Source organism: Zootoca vivipara, chromosome 13 (genome assembly GCF_965207765.1).
Source record: "Zootoca vivipara chromosome 13, rZooViv2.hap1.1, whole genome shotgun sequence".
Classification (NCBI taxonomy): domain Eukaryota; kingdom Metazoa; phylum Chordata; class Lepidosauria; order Squamata; family Lacertidae; genus Zootoca; species Zootoca vivipara.
The window spans coordinates 37,239,574-37,253,694 of NC_142596.1; the positions used below are offsets into that span (position 1 = coordinate 37,239,574).

At 43.3% G+C, this 14,121-nt stretch overlaps 1 protein-coding gene and 1 pseudogene across 8 annotated transcripts in view; one reads left to right on the top strand and one right to left on the bottom strand.

Annotated features, from left to right (window-relative positions):
* TBC1D24 (TBC1 domain family member 24) overlaps positions 1-13,887 on the top strand; it is a 33,548-nt gene extending 19,661 nt beyond the window's left edge. For 6 of the 8 annotated variants that reach the window (XM_035131461.3, XM_035131460.3, XM_035131464.3 and 3 more), the window contains exons 3-8: positions 213-230; positions 4,115-4,273; positions 5,195-5,258; positions 6,607-6,702; positions 9,126-9,351; positions 10,288-13,887. In XM_035131461.3, coding sequence (XP_034987352.1) covers positions 213-230; positions 4,115-4,273; positions 5,195-5,258; positions 6,607-6,702; positions 9,126-9,351; positions 10,288-10,442 — 718 coding nt within the window. In that variant the 3' untranslated portion in view covers positions 10,443-13,887. Of the gene's footprint in view, positions 1-212; positions 231-4,114; positions 4,274-5,194; positions 5,259-5,498; positions 5,974-6,606; positions 6,703-9,125; positions 9,352-10,287 lie in introns of those variants that run through there. The other 2 variants (XM_088656638.1, XM_088656639.1) reach the window with 2 other exon arrangements.
* On the bottom strand, positions 8,203-9,094 carry LOC148683694 (DNA-directed RNA polymerases I and III subunit RPAC2 pseudogene; annotated as a pseudogene).
* Positions 13,888-14,121: the final 234 nt, after the last annotated feature.

Consider the following 14,121-nt stretch of genomic DNA (forward strand, 5'->3'; position numbering starts at 1 on the left):
TAAATGTGATAAGAGAATTGAGGAGGAAAAACGTGAGTGATACAATAGTTGGGTGTTCATCTGTTCTTTAATCTTGTTCATTTGACTTCCAATCTTACTCTTGAGTTTTTCTCTAGGCTCTAATTTACTGAACTTTTCTTGATTTTTTTTTCTCTCTCTCTCTTTTGTCTCCTTCTGTCATTTCGCTGTCTGCTGCACCCTCCTCTTTGCAGCATTGTGTCCCCAAAAAGGTAGGTTTCAAGATTTGAATATGCCACGCTATGCTTTTCTCTTCTGCCTTGGCTTGACTTCCTAATGGCTGTTACCGTGGCTTATGCTTGGCTGGTTATGGCAGTACTTGCTGCAGCATCAGGTGGTGGGCGAGCAGGGGTGTGTGGCAATTCACAAATGTATTTCCAGAGCTTTCAACAGTCCTGCTGTCAAGTATGCTGTACAAGGTCTGCATTCTAGTCTAGACTTATTTCTCTGCGCTGTCGTGAGGATTTCATTGGTGAAACATAAGCCTATTCTAACATAGTACTGTAAGTGCTACTAGTCTTTCATTGTTAAAAGAATTTCTGAGCCATATAGCGATAGGAAGGATGTTAAACATGAAGTTGCTGTTTGTGTGAATAGATAGAGATTGTTAATAACCCTAGTAGTACAGCCTAAGATATTTTTGTGCCTAGGGAGGTGTTCAGATGGTCTGGTATCTAAATTCCCTGTAGCAAAACTACAGGGCACCAGGCAGAGAGCCTTCTCGGTAGTGGGGCCTGCCCTGTGGAATGCCCTCCCATCAGATGTCAAAGAGATAAACAACTACCTGACATTTAGAAAACATCAGAAGGCAGCCCTGTGTAGGGAAGTTTTTGATGTGTGACATTTTAATGTATTTTAATCTTTGTTGGAAGCCGCCCAGAGTGGCTGGGGAAACCCAGCTGGATGGGCGGGGTACAAATTATTATTATTATTATTATTATTATTATTATTATTATTTATTTATTATAAATTCTACGTAACTATGGGAAGGGTATATTGGCTGCAATTCTTCAGATAGCATTATAGGCATAAAGTACCTTACTCTTACTGACAGGGTTGTATGTTGCCACTTATATGTCTTGGGGGTGTTTTGAGGACTAAAACTGGGTTGCTATATGGGAGTCATCCTCCTCCCTGCCATTCAGACAAGGACATGTGGTGGGTGTAATGTCCCTCCCTATAGTGCGCTATATATTTACAGTGGTGCCTCGCTAGACGAATTTAATTCATTCTACGGGTCTTTTCTTATAACGAAAAATTCGTCTAACGAATCCCATAGGAATGCATTGAATTTTTTTGAATTTTTTTTTGCCCATAGGAACACATTAATTGAATTTCAATGCATTCCTATGGGAAACCGTGATTCGCTAGACTAATTTTTCATAAAACGAATTCGTCTAGCGAGGCAACCTCCGCTAGAAAAAACTTTCGTTAAGCGGAAATTTCGTTAAGCAGGGCATTCGTTAAGCGAGGCACCACTGTACTTTTTCCTTGTATCTTGTTCCATCTCCTTGCTTCTGACCACCTATGCCGTGCTCTCATTGGTTCATACATATGCTGGTCAGTCTGTCTCTGTCTCTCTCTCTCTCTCTCTCTCTCTCTCACACACACACACACACACACACACACACACACACACTCATATATATACCAGCACTCCTTTTGTCTGCTTGTTGCTTTTATTATTTCATGACTCTATCCTTCTTTATTTGCCTTCTTTTCCTTTTTCCAGAGAGCCTTTCGAAATGAATGATGGAAAAGTTCCTAGGCCCATATTGCTCTGGGACTTGTCAAGCCTCCTTCACAGCCACATCTCCTGCCATTATGTTCCCAGGCTTGCTCTCAGTGAGCCCTGACCCTTGAATCTCCCTAATTTTTTCTTCCCTGAATCTTACAGTCAGATGGCTGCACATCCTGATTCCCTACCTCATCCCTCCTGTTACCTCTAGGGTCTTCTTTGTTGCTCAGACTTCACCTTAGTACAGGCAATGACTGTTATGTTCCTGACCGCCTTGCGTGTTGGCGGAGTGTGCATAATCCAGTTACCCTCCCGCCTTTTTTCCAGCCCCTTCTGTGTTGTGTGATGCACATGTGCGCTGTCACGTGTCAATTAGTCATTGTCTGTATAACACCAGTTCCTTCATTCTTATTTTTTTTCACCTTGGGAGCAACAGAAGCACATTGTAATGGAAAGTGTTGGAAGAAAGCACCTAAGATAGCCTAGTGACAGTCAGGGGCATGGCTCAATGCATTAAGGCATTAAACAAAAAGAGCTTCCTACAGCCCATGCACAAACACAGAAAATAAATGCAACAAATGAAGGTGTGACTAAGTGTGGGACTATTGCCTGCAGCCCGAATTGGATGAATGGCATGTTCTTCCCCACCCTCGGTTAAGCTTGTTTCCAATATCTTTTTAAAAGTATACAAGCCCATGTGGTATTAAAGCCCATAGCTGAGAAACCAGTAGTGAACCTTTAACAAATTTATTGTTAGCAGCGGTGCTTTTTTTCTGTGGGGATGCAGAGGTATGTGTACCCCTAAACATTTTGTGAATCTTTTTACTTTTGTCCATTTAGCGTATTTCTTTCCCCCCGATTTGAACTATAAAATGGTGATTTTCTTGAGCCAAAATGAGAGTACCCCTAAACAATTTTTAAAGGAAAAATGCACTGGTTAGCAGCATGCTTATTAATCACTCTGCCACAGTCCATGTGTTTTGGTAAGAAGGCATGAGATTCATGTTAGCTTGAGCTGCCTAAGCCTTGATGGTTTTAAGGTTTAGAGATTAGTGATAAATTGTAGCATGCACACTGAACAGAGCAGCCTTCACAAGTTGTAGATCATTTATTTTGGTATGAGCTTTCGTGTGCATGCACACTTCTTCAGATACACAGTATGCAGATGTGTCCATAATAAAATGGACGGGTGGCTTCCCCCCCCCTTTTGTTTAAAGGATGCCTTTTCATTATAAGTCGCCTGCATTTCAACCCTTCTTCCTAGCATGTATAATAACTCCAAAGTTTGGCTTGCTTTATGGTACAGTTCTTGCATATATCTGACATAAGCTGTGAAACCTGCATTTAACTCTAGCTTGGCTGTCAAAAATAATTTACTATATTTCCTTGTCACTGGCTTGTGTGGTATCATCCTGTTTTATGTATTTGCTTCCAGTGCTTTGGAGCAACTGAGCCTTCTGTGGATTCTTTAACTCCATGGATATAGCCACATTCAAGTCTGTTTTCATACTTGGGCAACAGTTGGAAAAGAATTTCCATGAGTGGCACATAGCTCTGAATAAATTTATGGTTGTACAGTTTCCTCTGAAATAGTACCACCTGGGTCCCCTGCTGGTTTTGAACTGCAGCAGTCATGGCTGGGGAAGGGTGTTTACATCAAAACCTTCCAGTGATTTTCAATGGCTATAGCTTTGATCAGTGAATTGGGCTAGCTTATAAATATGTCTACCAAATCAGTGGGGAAACTATGAAAGGGCAAAGCTGATCAGTTGAAAGGAAACACCTTGTGGTATAGTAGGTTTTTAAATTTCCCAGAATTCCCACCATTTGAAAATCTGCATTCTTCCTTGGGGACACAAAAAATGTACAGCTATTGATTATTCACATGAAAATCAAATACAGAAAGTAACTTCCTGTTATCCATGTAAAAATGCTGATTTGTATTTAAGAACATTATTTTGATAAAAACTACTTAGGACTGCTGAGATCTGCACCCTTATACAGAGCTAAACACCACAGCGTTAATATGGATATCAAGCCCTCCTAATTTCAAGCTGTGGACAACTGAAAACCCCTTAGTTGTTTTGCCCTTTTATTGTTTTTCCTGTGGTGCAGTGTTCCCTCTTTCTGCTCATAGAGTACTAGCCCTTCTGCTAGTTTCTTTGTTAGTCATTTACAATGCATCTACAAAGGGAAAGGGAAAGAAATGTTTTAATTTGCAATGCTTCTTTGCCTTCTGGATGTCAAGAAGGGACTCTCTTGCCATAGGCAACAGGTTGAGGCCTGAATTGGGTAGTAGTTGCTTTGGACAAATGCCCATGACTCCAGTCTTAACACCACTTTTCTGTTATTCCACAGGCAGAATGTCCACTTGGCAGTTCATGCTGAGAACTTCAAGTCTGAAATAGTTGATGTAAAGAAGATGAGAGACATCTGGTCATGGATTCCTGAGCGCTTTGCACTTTGCCAGCCACTGCTGCTGTTCACCACCTCAGAACATGGCTGCAGCTTAAGCAGGTAAAATGTAGTCAGCACTATTTCAAAGGGAATCTTTGTTACTGTACGCCACAAGATGATGTAGACAATCATAGGCCAATTCTTTTGGCAAGGGTGCTTTGCTTCTGATGTGTGATGAATGTTGCTAGAGTTGTCTTACCTTGCCTCCACACAAGCAGAGTTTGTAGGCTGGCTTTACATTGAATGTATGTTACATTGAATGTATGTGTGCTATCAACCCATATAGACCTTTTTTCTAAGTCAAATATTAGCTTAGTGTGAAAAGCAATTGCAGCTGCTTTCCCCCTCCCTGGCCATCCTGCTGCTGTTGTGAACTAAGCCATGGTTTGTCTTAGCAAGTCATCTGAACATGGGTTTGTGGTTTGTCTCGCTCCAGACAAACTACAATCTGTAACCAAGGTTCATTTTTGGTTTACAGTTGAAGGAGATGGACCACGAACCCAGGTTTGGATGATGTGCCAAGCCAAACCATGGTTTGGCTCATTGCAATGCAGCAACAGCAGGACCAGAAATCAAGCAGCCACAACCTTATCTCTGGGAACCTGCACATTTGTGATGTACTGTGGTTTAGCTTAGCGTTATGGACAAACTGTGCCATAGACTATACTGTGCTATAGAACTGTGGGTTTTTGCTCGCTTTTCCTTAGCTGAAAGGCCTAACTGTATGCTAAAGCAATAAGGAATGTTGTGGCATTAAAAAACCTAATACATTTATTAAGGCATAAAGTTTTGTGAACTAGAGTCTGGTCTTTTAGCACATCACCCAAACAGTTTTTATTGTTGATTAAAGAGGCAGACAGTGAACTGGGACTTGATTGGCAGTGTAGTGTGGATGCAAAACGTTTGTGTGGAGAGTGTGTACCAAGACTAGCAGTGGGATGTTTCACTAATGGAGCATCGTTTTATATGTATCTTTATCAGGTTCTATTCGCATTGCGAGGGACATGAACCAACTCTCCTTCTGATTAAGACAACGGCCCAAGAGGTAAGTTAGTAGGACAAGTAGCAGCTTTATAAAAGACACTTTATAAATTTCATAGGATTCACTAAACTGCTGTCCATCAATTATTGTAGTTGCCATAGACAAAAAATGAAATAACTCCTTAGAACTCTCCCTGATGTTCCACTAACTCATTTGTGCCTTGCTTGCTTAATAAAGCACAATTCAGTTGCTTTCTTGAGAAAATTGAAATTCAACCTGCTTTCCCTTCTCCTACCACTACAGAGGGGTGACTTCATCACAGTGCACACACTGCAGTACAGTGGTACCTCGCTAGACAAACGCCTCGCACAACGAAAAACTCACAAGACGAAAGCGTTTTGCGATTTTTTGGAGACTCGCAAGACGAAGTTTTCTATGGCCGTTCTTCGCAAGACGAAACAGGGCAGGCGCACAAACGGCGAACAGAGTGTGAAGGGCTGCTGGGGAAGGAGGGAGGGAGCAGGCAGAAGTTTCCATTGTCATCCCACCCGCGCCCCTCCCTTACTCATAGGTGCCCACGAACCACTGGCTGCCTGTCGCCACTGTCACCGAGTAGGACGGCATGGCTGCGTGGAGGCGTGCGAACGGGAGAGCGGCCGTCATTGAGCAGAGCGCGGGCTGCCGAAGTGTTCCATCTGCCCCCGTTCCGTCCAGTCCCACTGGCTGCCTGGTTGGGCGCGAACGACTAGGCGCGAGTGGCTGTCTGGTTGGGCACGAACGGCTGCTGGGGAAGGAGGGAAGGAGCCTCTCCCTGGCCCTCCTCCTGCTTCCCCCTCCCCAGAGCCTTAAAAACTTTTGGAGCGGCCGTGGCGGGTGAGTTGGCGCCTTTTTGCGCTTTTTTTTGCCCATAGGAACGCATTAATTAAATTTCAATGCATTCCTATGGGAAACCGCGCTTCGCAAGACAAAATTATCGCAATACGAAACAACTCGTGGAACGAATTAATTTCGTCTTGCAAGGTACCACTGTATGTGTCTTCTGCACATCTGCAGAGCTATTCAAAAAGACCCATATACATTCTCTCTCTTTCTCTCTCCAGGCCCCTGTTGACACTGATAGGAGCAGTCATAAAATGTGATTTTGGTTGACCGCCATAGGCTAGTTAGATAGCTTGCTACTCTCTCACCAGAGGCAAACATTGGTTTGCTAATATTCAACTGTGAGTTGCTGCTGTTGACAAATTTACATGTTTGATTTGCATTTCACACCTAAGGTGTGTGTTAGGTGTACACCTACAGATGTTATAAGAAGTGTCTCTTTATCTACCAGCTTTGAGACCTTTCAGCATTACAGCTTCAAGTGTTCGAACTTCTTCGTTGTTTCTCTAAAATGGGGCTATTGCCATCCTAGGTCTGTGGGGCTTATTTATCAACCGACTGGAATGAACGCAAACGAGGAGGAAATAAGCTGAGCTTCTTTGGAACAGGGGAATGTTTTGTGTTCAGGGTAAGAAGTAATCATGTTCACTCCTTTTTTGAAATCATTTTTATTTGATTTTACAAATATAAATTTATAACAATCCAAATGCATATCCATATATAAAAATAGTTCGAATAAGTCTTGGAAGTGCGGAGAAAAAATAGATTTTTATCATATGTGGTGGACATGGAGAAAAGTTGCAAGGCTTCGGAGGCCGATCGCGGCCTACAGGCCCATTGTGGAGCCTCTGCAGGTCTGAGGGAAGTCAGGGCTTGCCTCTGGGAGGCTGCAAGGCTTTGGAGGCCGATCACGGCGCCTCCGCAAGCCCGGCAGAGGTCGGGGCTTGGCTTCAGAAGGCGGCAAGGCCTCGGAAAGCTCGGGAAACTCGCTTCCAGGTTGAAACCTCAAAGAGCAAGCTGCTAGGCTCTGGCAGTGCAAATGGTATCACAAGCCAGGGCTTAAATGACTCTAGATCATGGGTAGGCAAACTAAGGCCCAGGGGCCGAATCCGGCCCAATTGCCTTCTAAATCCGGCCCGTGGACGGTCCAGGAATCAGCGTGTTTTTACATGAGTTGAATGTATTCTTTTATTTAAAATGCATCTCTGCGTTATTTGTGGGGCCTGCCTGTTTTTTTTTAAAAAAAGTATGAGTACATGTGTGGTTTAATTTTAATTGCATCTCTGGGTTATTTGTGGGGCATAGGGATTCATTCTCCCCCCCCCAAAAAAAAATATATAGTCCGACCCCACCATAAGGTCTGAGAGACCAATTTTCCTCCCCCCCCCCCGATACAAATTTCAAACTTATTTCTCCGACACCAAAAGAAATTGCCGATCAAATACTAAACTTGAATTTTTTCCCAAACCTCCTAATTGCATTACACATTTTCCTATCATTACCAGCTACAGTGGCCTCCAATGAAAGAAGTTTCAATATATTAAAACGGATTAAGTCTTTCTTTCGATCAACAATGGCTCAAGAACGCCTAAATGGTTTAGCAATGATAAACATAAACCATGATGAGAGGAAGTTGCTAGATTTTTCCTGTGTAATTCAAGAATTCGCAGAAAAGAAAGCTAGGAAAGCATTTTTAAATGCAAATACTTAAAACAATCCTTTTCCCTATGTATTTTTAAAAAGCACTGTGTTTTGTTTTGTTTTGTTTTTTGGATTCCATCATCCAATGCTTATTAGGGGGGGAAACCTTTAGTCCATAAAAAACAAGACCCTTTCTTTCACAACCCCACCCCCTCCCCACCTCTTGATTGTGATGCTGCAGCATTCTGCAATAACTGCAGCTTCCAGTTCAAAAGGCACCCTCCCAATATCACTCAATCCTGAAGATGGGGTTGGAACCGCTGCCCCCAATTCACATTTGCTGGAGCCTGTCCAGGAGGATACAATGGTTAATGACATCAAATGCCAATGAGATAACAAGAAGCAGAAGCAAGGTCACACTCCCCGTCCCACACACTGCAAAATCCATCAGGACAACCAAAGCAGACTAAGTTCTGTGGCCAGGACTGAACAGCAGATTGGAACTCAAGACTATGCTTCCTCCATAGTCACATTGTACTCTTCCACACTTGCCTCAAATTTGCTGAGTATGTGCTGGCAAACACCCATGAGATCCTCCAGCCCCTTCTGGAACATATCAACAGCCGGTAGGCCTCCTTTGGTCTGGATGCGGAGGTTTATTTTTCTTTCAGAAGGATGGGTGATGCTATATCCACAGAACTATATCTATATAGTTCAGGGTTTTTCATGTTCAAGGGAGTTGCCAAGGGTGTGGTCCTCATTGTGGAGCACAAACGTAAAACAGTTCTTATCTGCCCGTACCATCTGCAGCACTCGTGGCTTCTTCCCGTCCTCCTCGTCCCCATCCTCTTCCTCGCAAGGCCGCCAAGCGCAGAGGACCTAAAAAGCACTGTTGTATATCTATATTTTCCGTTTTGTCTTTATATGCAGATACGGTTCAAGCCTTGAAATAAAATTATTTGTCAGTATAACTTTTGTAAAAAATATTTATATACTTATTTATAAGACTTCAGTGATCCCCAGGGGAGGAAAGGGGGGGGCACATTATCTACCTGGCCCGGGCCTCTGCCTGGCTCTGCAAGGGCCTGGCCAGAAGTACTCTATATATTGGCTGCTGAGCAATTTGAAAAACCCCTGTGCTCTACAAATATCAAACTTGATTAATGCCTAGCAAGGAGACCACTTGCTCTGAGCTTTTCTAAAGGAACAGCAGGTTATAAATATAATAACTTCCCTTTTTAGTGTCTGCAACAACATTTATAGTGCAAATTTATTCTAAAAATCTTTCTTGGGATGTGAGTCAAGTTCTAGACATCGGGGGGGGGGTTGCGGGGGAGAGACACCAAGTGCAGTGCATTTTCTCTGAAGAATTCCTTCATAACTCCATCTCCCCTCCTCTCATCTCTCTAGCTGGTGCCTGAAGTGGAACGCTATGAGTGGGTAATAATCAAGCACCCAGAGCTAGCCATGACAGGACCTGAACAAGGGAACAATTCCTCCCATATTTCTGACCCTCCATCCACAACCAGCCTCCCCTCAGACCGCCTTTCCCCCTTCCTTTCTGCCCGGCACTTCAACCTGCCTTCCAAAGCTGCATCCATGTTTATGGCTGGTGGAATTGAATGCATCATTATAGGTAAGCCTGTGCTCTTCTGTTGCTGCCTCTTGCAACAGCACCTTGTAGTTCTATGTAGGGGCACATAGGGGTTTGCACTTTTTAAGACTTTTATTCCTAAATCATATTTGAATCTGGGTTAAAATGAAAGATGGAGTAGGAGAATGGTTTTCATCTGATATCGAACTGCAGTTAGGCCTGCAATGTTGACAGTTGGGGGGGACTATAATAATATAACAATAATTTATTATTTACACCCCACCCATCTGTCTGGGTTTCCCCAGCCACTCTGGGCGGCTCCCAACAGAATGATGATGTGGTAAAACATCAAACATTAAAAACTTCCCTAAACAGGACTGCCTTCAGATGTCTTCTAAAAGTTAGATAGTTGTTTATTTGACATCTGATGGGAGGGCGTTCCACAGGGCAGATGCCACTACTGAGAAGGTCTTCTGCCTGGTTCCCTGTTAACCTCACTTCTCACAGTGAGGGAACCGCCATAAGGCCTTCGAAGCTGGACCTCAGTGTCCAGGCTGAACGATGGGGGTGGAGATGCTCCTTCAGGTATACTGGGCCGAGGCTGTTTAGGGCTTTAAAGGTCAGCACCAACACTTTGAATTGTGCTCAGAAACGTCCTGGGGGCCAATATAGGTCTTTCAGGACCGGTGTTATGTGGTCTTGGCAAATAGTTCCAGTGTGCAATATTTTATCTATTCTGCATCAGACTCTTGACCATAAGCTCTTCTGAAAGCTAAAATACCCATGATTGAATGCTCTGCAGTTGAATGCTCTGTAGAGCAGTTTGATGGGGTGATAATGTCTTCTCATAATATATGTTGGGGCAGCCAAAAGCTGTCATTCTGTGTCTCCTGAAGTAGTGGAACTGAACATGGGATTGGAGCCACTGCTTTGCACCTTGATGCAGGGACAGTGTAACTGTGGTCTTTTCCTCCACAGGTGGAGGCGACGGTCAAGCTCTCTACATTGACGCAGACCTGAACCATGGAAGAACTGGCCACTGCAACACTTTCAACAACCAACCATTGTGCTCTGAAAGTTTCCAGATAGCTATCATAGAGGTTTGGGGTTTCAAGGACACTATGAGCAACTGAGGAGATAGAACCTACTTTCAAAAACGGCTAGCTCATGGAGCATCTTATGATTCTGACCACAACTCCAGTTGCAAGAGTCGAGCTTATTTCTGAATCCACAAAATCAGTAGGCTCCTATTTTGTAATTTAGAAAGCTAATTTGCAGGGCTCACTTAGATGCAGGGGCCTCATTGTTCAGCCATTGTATTCATACGCAATTTGTATTTGTCTAAGTGATTTATCCTTGGCCTCCTGTTCTTACCTCTGGAAACCTTTATGCATATCCTGATATTTTTGGTAACAAGAAGGTGGCCTCACTTCAGGTTGACTTTTATCCATGTCAGAGCCTTCATGAGGCCAGATAACATTTCTGATGTCAGCAAGTGCTTGTTGGTGGCTGGATTTATCCAGCGGTGTAATTTTTCTTCTTTTGCAGAAGCTTCTAAATCCCTGCTAACATTAGCTTGGATACAGAGTGACTCCCATGCAATCCAAACTGATTATGTTTCCGATTTTTCTCTCCTCCCAATTGCAGTCTTGCTTACTGCGTGCCACGCCAACCTAGAGGCTTCCCCAGATCCTCGGGGGGCTGCAGTGGGAAAGGGAAGGATGGGAGAGACCCATTGCACATGTGCAGAACACACTGCAAATGGATTGTTTGATCCAAGCCATTATTTCTATAACCTATTAGAGAAATCTGTTAAAAGCACCATTGTGTGTGTGTGTGCGCGCACACGCACTCATTTACACACCTTACAGCTGGCTGTTGCCCTAATTAGCCAGTCTTCATTTGACATTCTGCTGTGTGTGAAGTGAGGCTGACTGAGTAATTTGGGGGTACTCTCCCACCCCCCTTTGGTCTTCAGTGCCACTGCTCTGTCAAAGGCATTTTGTCTGACATGCTGCCATCCTGCTTTTCTGTTTACATTCCTGATACTGCATATCAGTGATACCATGATTTTTTTTTAGGGGGTACATTCAGGCAGCTAGCAACCCTTATGGGATACACAACACACTGAACTACTTCCTCCTGAGTCGTTGCTATTTGTGTTGAAAAGAAGCTGGGAGGAGCTTGAAGCAGTATTAGCTAATTGACCTCAAACTTTGGCACAGTCTTTTAAAGTGAAGCTATTGCAACAAGTTAGGGGAAATGGCCGATGCTTGTTTTGACTATTAATGGACTGTTTCTTCTAGGGACTCTAGGGGGTGCTGCATCCTCATTAACCTGACAGATCCCTGGTCACTGGAAGCTTTCTTTCATGCAGCCTTTGGCTGTTTGGTTAGTAGTGGCATCTCTTCAGTTCAGGTTGCCACGTGCTAAGCAAAGTCTGCCCCTATACTAACACAGAAGCGTTAAGCACATCTTGTTGGTTTTCCGCTTCCCTTTTTTTTGTCTCTGAATGGGCCGTGAGATCTGCTCACTCCGAGCTTAGCAAATGAAGGAGGGAGCTTTGCCATATATGATATCCGCATAACTGCAGTAAAGTAGCCAGCTTAGAAGATTTTCCTTCAGAACTGGTTATTGACTGGAGTGCTTATGCCCTGTCTTAGAAACAACACAGCCTATGGCTAAAAATAGGGGGGAAGCCAGCTTGTTACAGAACTTGCTCGATTGAGGCGGTGCAAAACTCTGCATGCTTTAGCTTTTGGGGAGGTTAACATGGGCTTGAAGCTAGGAGGTACTTAAGATAATAGCTCAAGAACATATCATATAACCTGGCTTGTTTTAAGCTTGTTTTGGCCCTTTCTCTTACAATTTCTAGCAATGTGGACCAAATTCTACCTGCCTAATTTGCTGGACGTTGTTTGGTAGTGGAGTAAATACAGACACAAAAAGAATCCTTTGCATGGTGTCTCACAGTTGAAGCTGTTTGCTCGTGCTGTCTGGGGAGCTTTATCTGCAATGGGACTGCCCTCCTCTGAATGAAAACTGGTGACATTTCTGGCCATCTTTCCACAGCCCAGCCCACTCGCCGTCACTTCTCTGTTGGAGCAGAATGCAGCACATATGAACAACACCAAAACATCCAACTAAGGTGAATTGTTTAGGATGTGGAAGTCTCAGCAAACCAAGTTGAGCATGTTTCCATACCTATCCAGAAGGTGGCACACATTTCTCAGTGGATGTTGACATGGTGAAAAATAAATAGGTGTTAACAGTCATCTAAGCTTTTGTGAAGCAGAGCTGTGAAAGTGGGGGTTGGGATATTACTTGCAGTCTTGAGAAGGGTGCAGCTCAGAGTTTCCTGCAGCAGGTTTGGCAAAAATAAAAAATACATCTCCCTGTTATGTTTCCCAATCTGTTTTAAGTGGGTTTTTTTTTTAAGCATAAGCAGTTTTGGATGATATGTCTTGAAGTCGATACCTTATTCGTGATTTCATTAAGCATGCTGATATTAGGTTTGTGTCTTCAGTGTTTTGAGATCTTGATGATGACTGAAAAGGAGCCATTCTAAATGTGGTTTCCTGGGAGATAAGTAATAATACAGTAGGTTGGACAGCAACACTTGCTGGGTTGAGGAAAGGAGAGAAATCTTGGCGGTAGCAAGAAGTGACATGAATGTAACTAGAAATAGCTTCCAACCTAATTCTTTGGGGTGCAAGTAAATTTCTACCCACCTTCAGTAGACTGCTGCAGTGCTAGAATTTTCTTGGGAACGTTTCAGTAATTCACTGAGAACCATGTACTTGTTGACAACCAAGACTCCTTATTTCTCACTGAGATTACATTTAGCTTTTCTTGCATATGAAGAGGGAACAGAAGAGAAAGTCAATATTACCCTTAGAGTTAAAAACACCTCATACTAGAAATACCTTTCAGCTTTAGCAAACCACAAAAACTGCTTCATTCATTAAATCAGTTGTTAATCCCAGAACTGATGTTAAGCAGAGAAATTATATATATTCTGAGGTGTTTACTTCTTCATGTCTCTTGAAATAAGTGTTCTAGTTTTCCTCCAAAATCTGAATATGTATATTTTTGCCTCGCCAGCGTAATGTGTTAATATCACAAGCAATCAGGGCCTTTGCCCTCATCTACACACAGTTGGGGCAGAGGAGCTTTGGTGTTGCAGATACATATCTAGAAGGTGAACCAGTGGCCAGATCTCAGCTGCTGTCTCCTCTCTCTCTTTCTCCCTCCAGGCTGCTGTGTGTCCCTTTGGTGTGTGTTTTGAGATGAGCATTGTACCTGATTGTAATGATACATGTGAATGTGCCTATTGCTGCTGACAATGTGGTGATGTTTATTTCCCTGGAGGCAATTGTAGCTTTTTTGCAATGTGAATTTCTTCCCTTAACATATAGCTTATGTCTCCCTTCCACAATTTATGTCACTGATGGCAGTTGTCTCGTGTGTGTGTGTGTGTGTGTGTGTGTGTGTGTGTGTGTGTGTGTCTGTGGCCACACAGAAATCAAATTGACTTTTAACAGAAAAATAAACTCCGTGTATGACTTGACTCTTCAATGCAGCCACATGGCTACTGGTGCTTCCTATCTTAACTTTTCTGTAAGTAGTTGGTCCTGTAGCCAGCAGCTTGTTTAGTTGCCCATATGCTGGGATACTGAGATCTTGGGTGTGACCACCTGCCACCAAGAACACCAGCACCCTACTTGGGTAGCTTGATTCATAATTACCCCTCCTTTATTGCTGGCTTCCTAAGCACCAAAGCAGTCCCTCTCTCTAACAAGCAAGGGGACC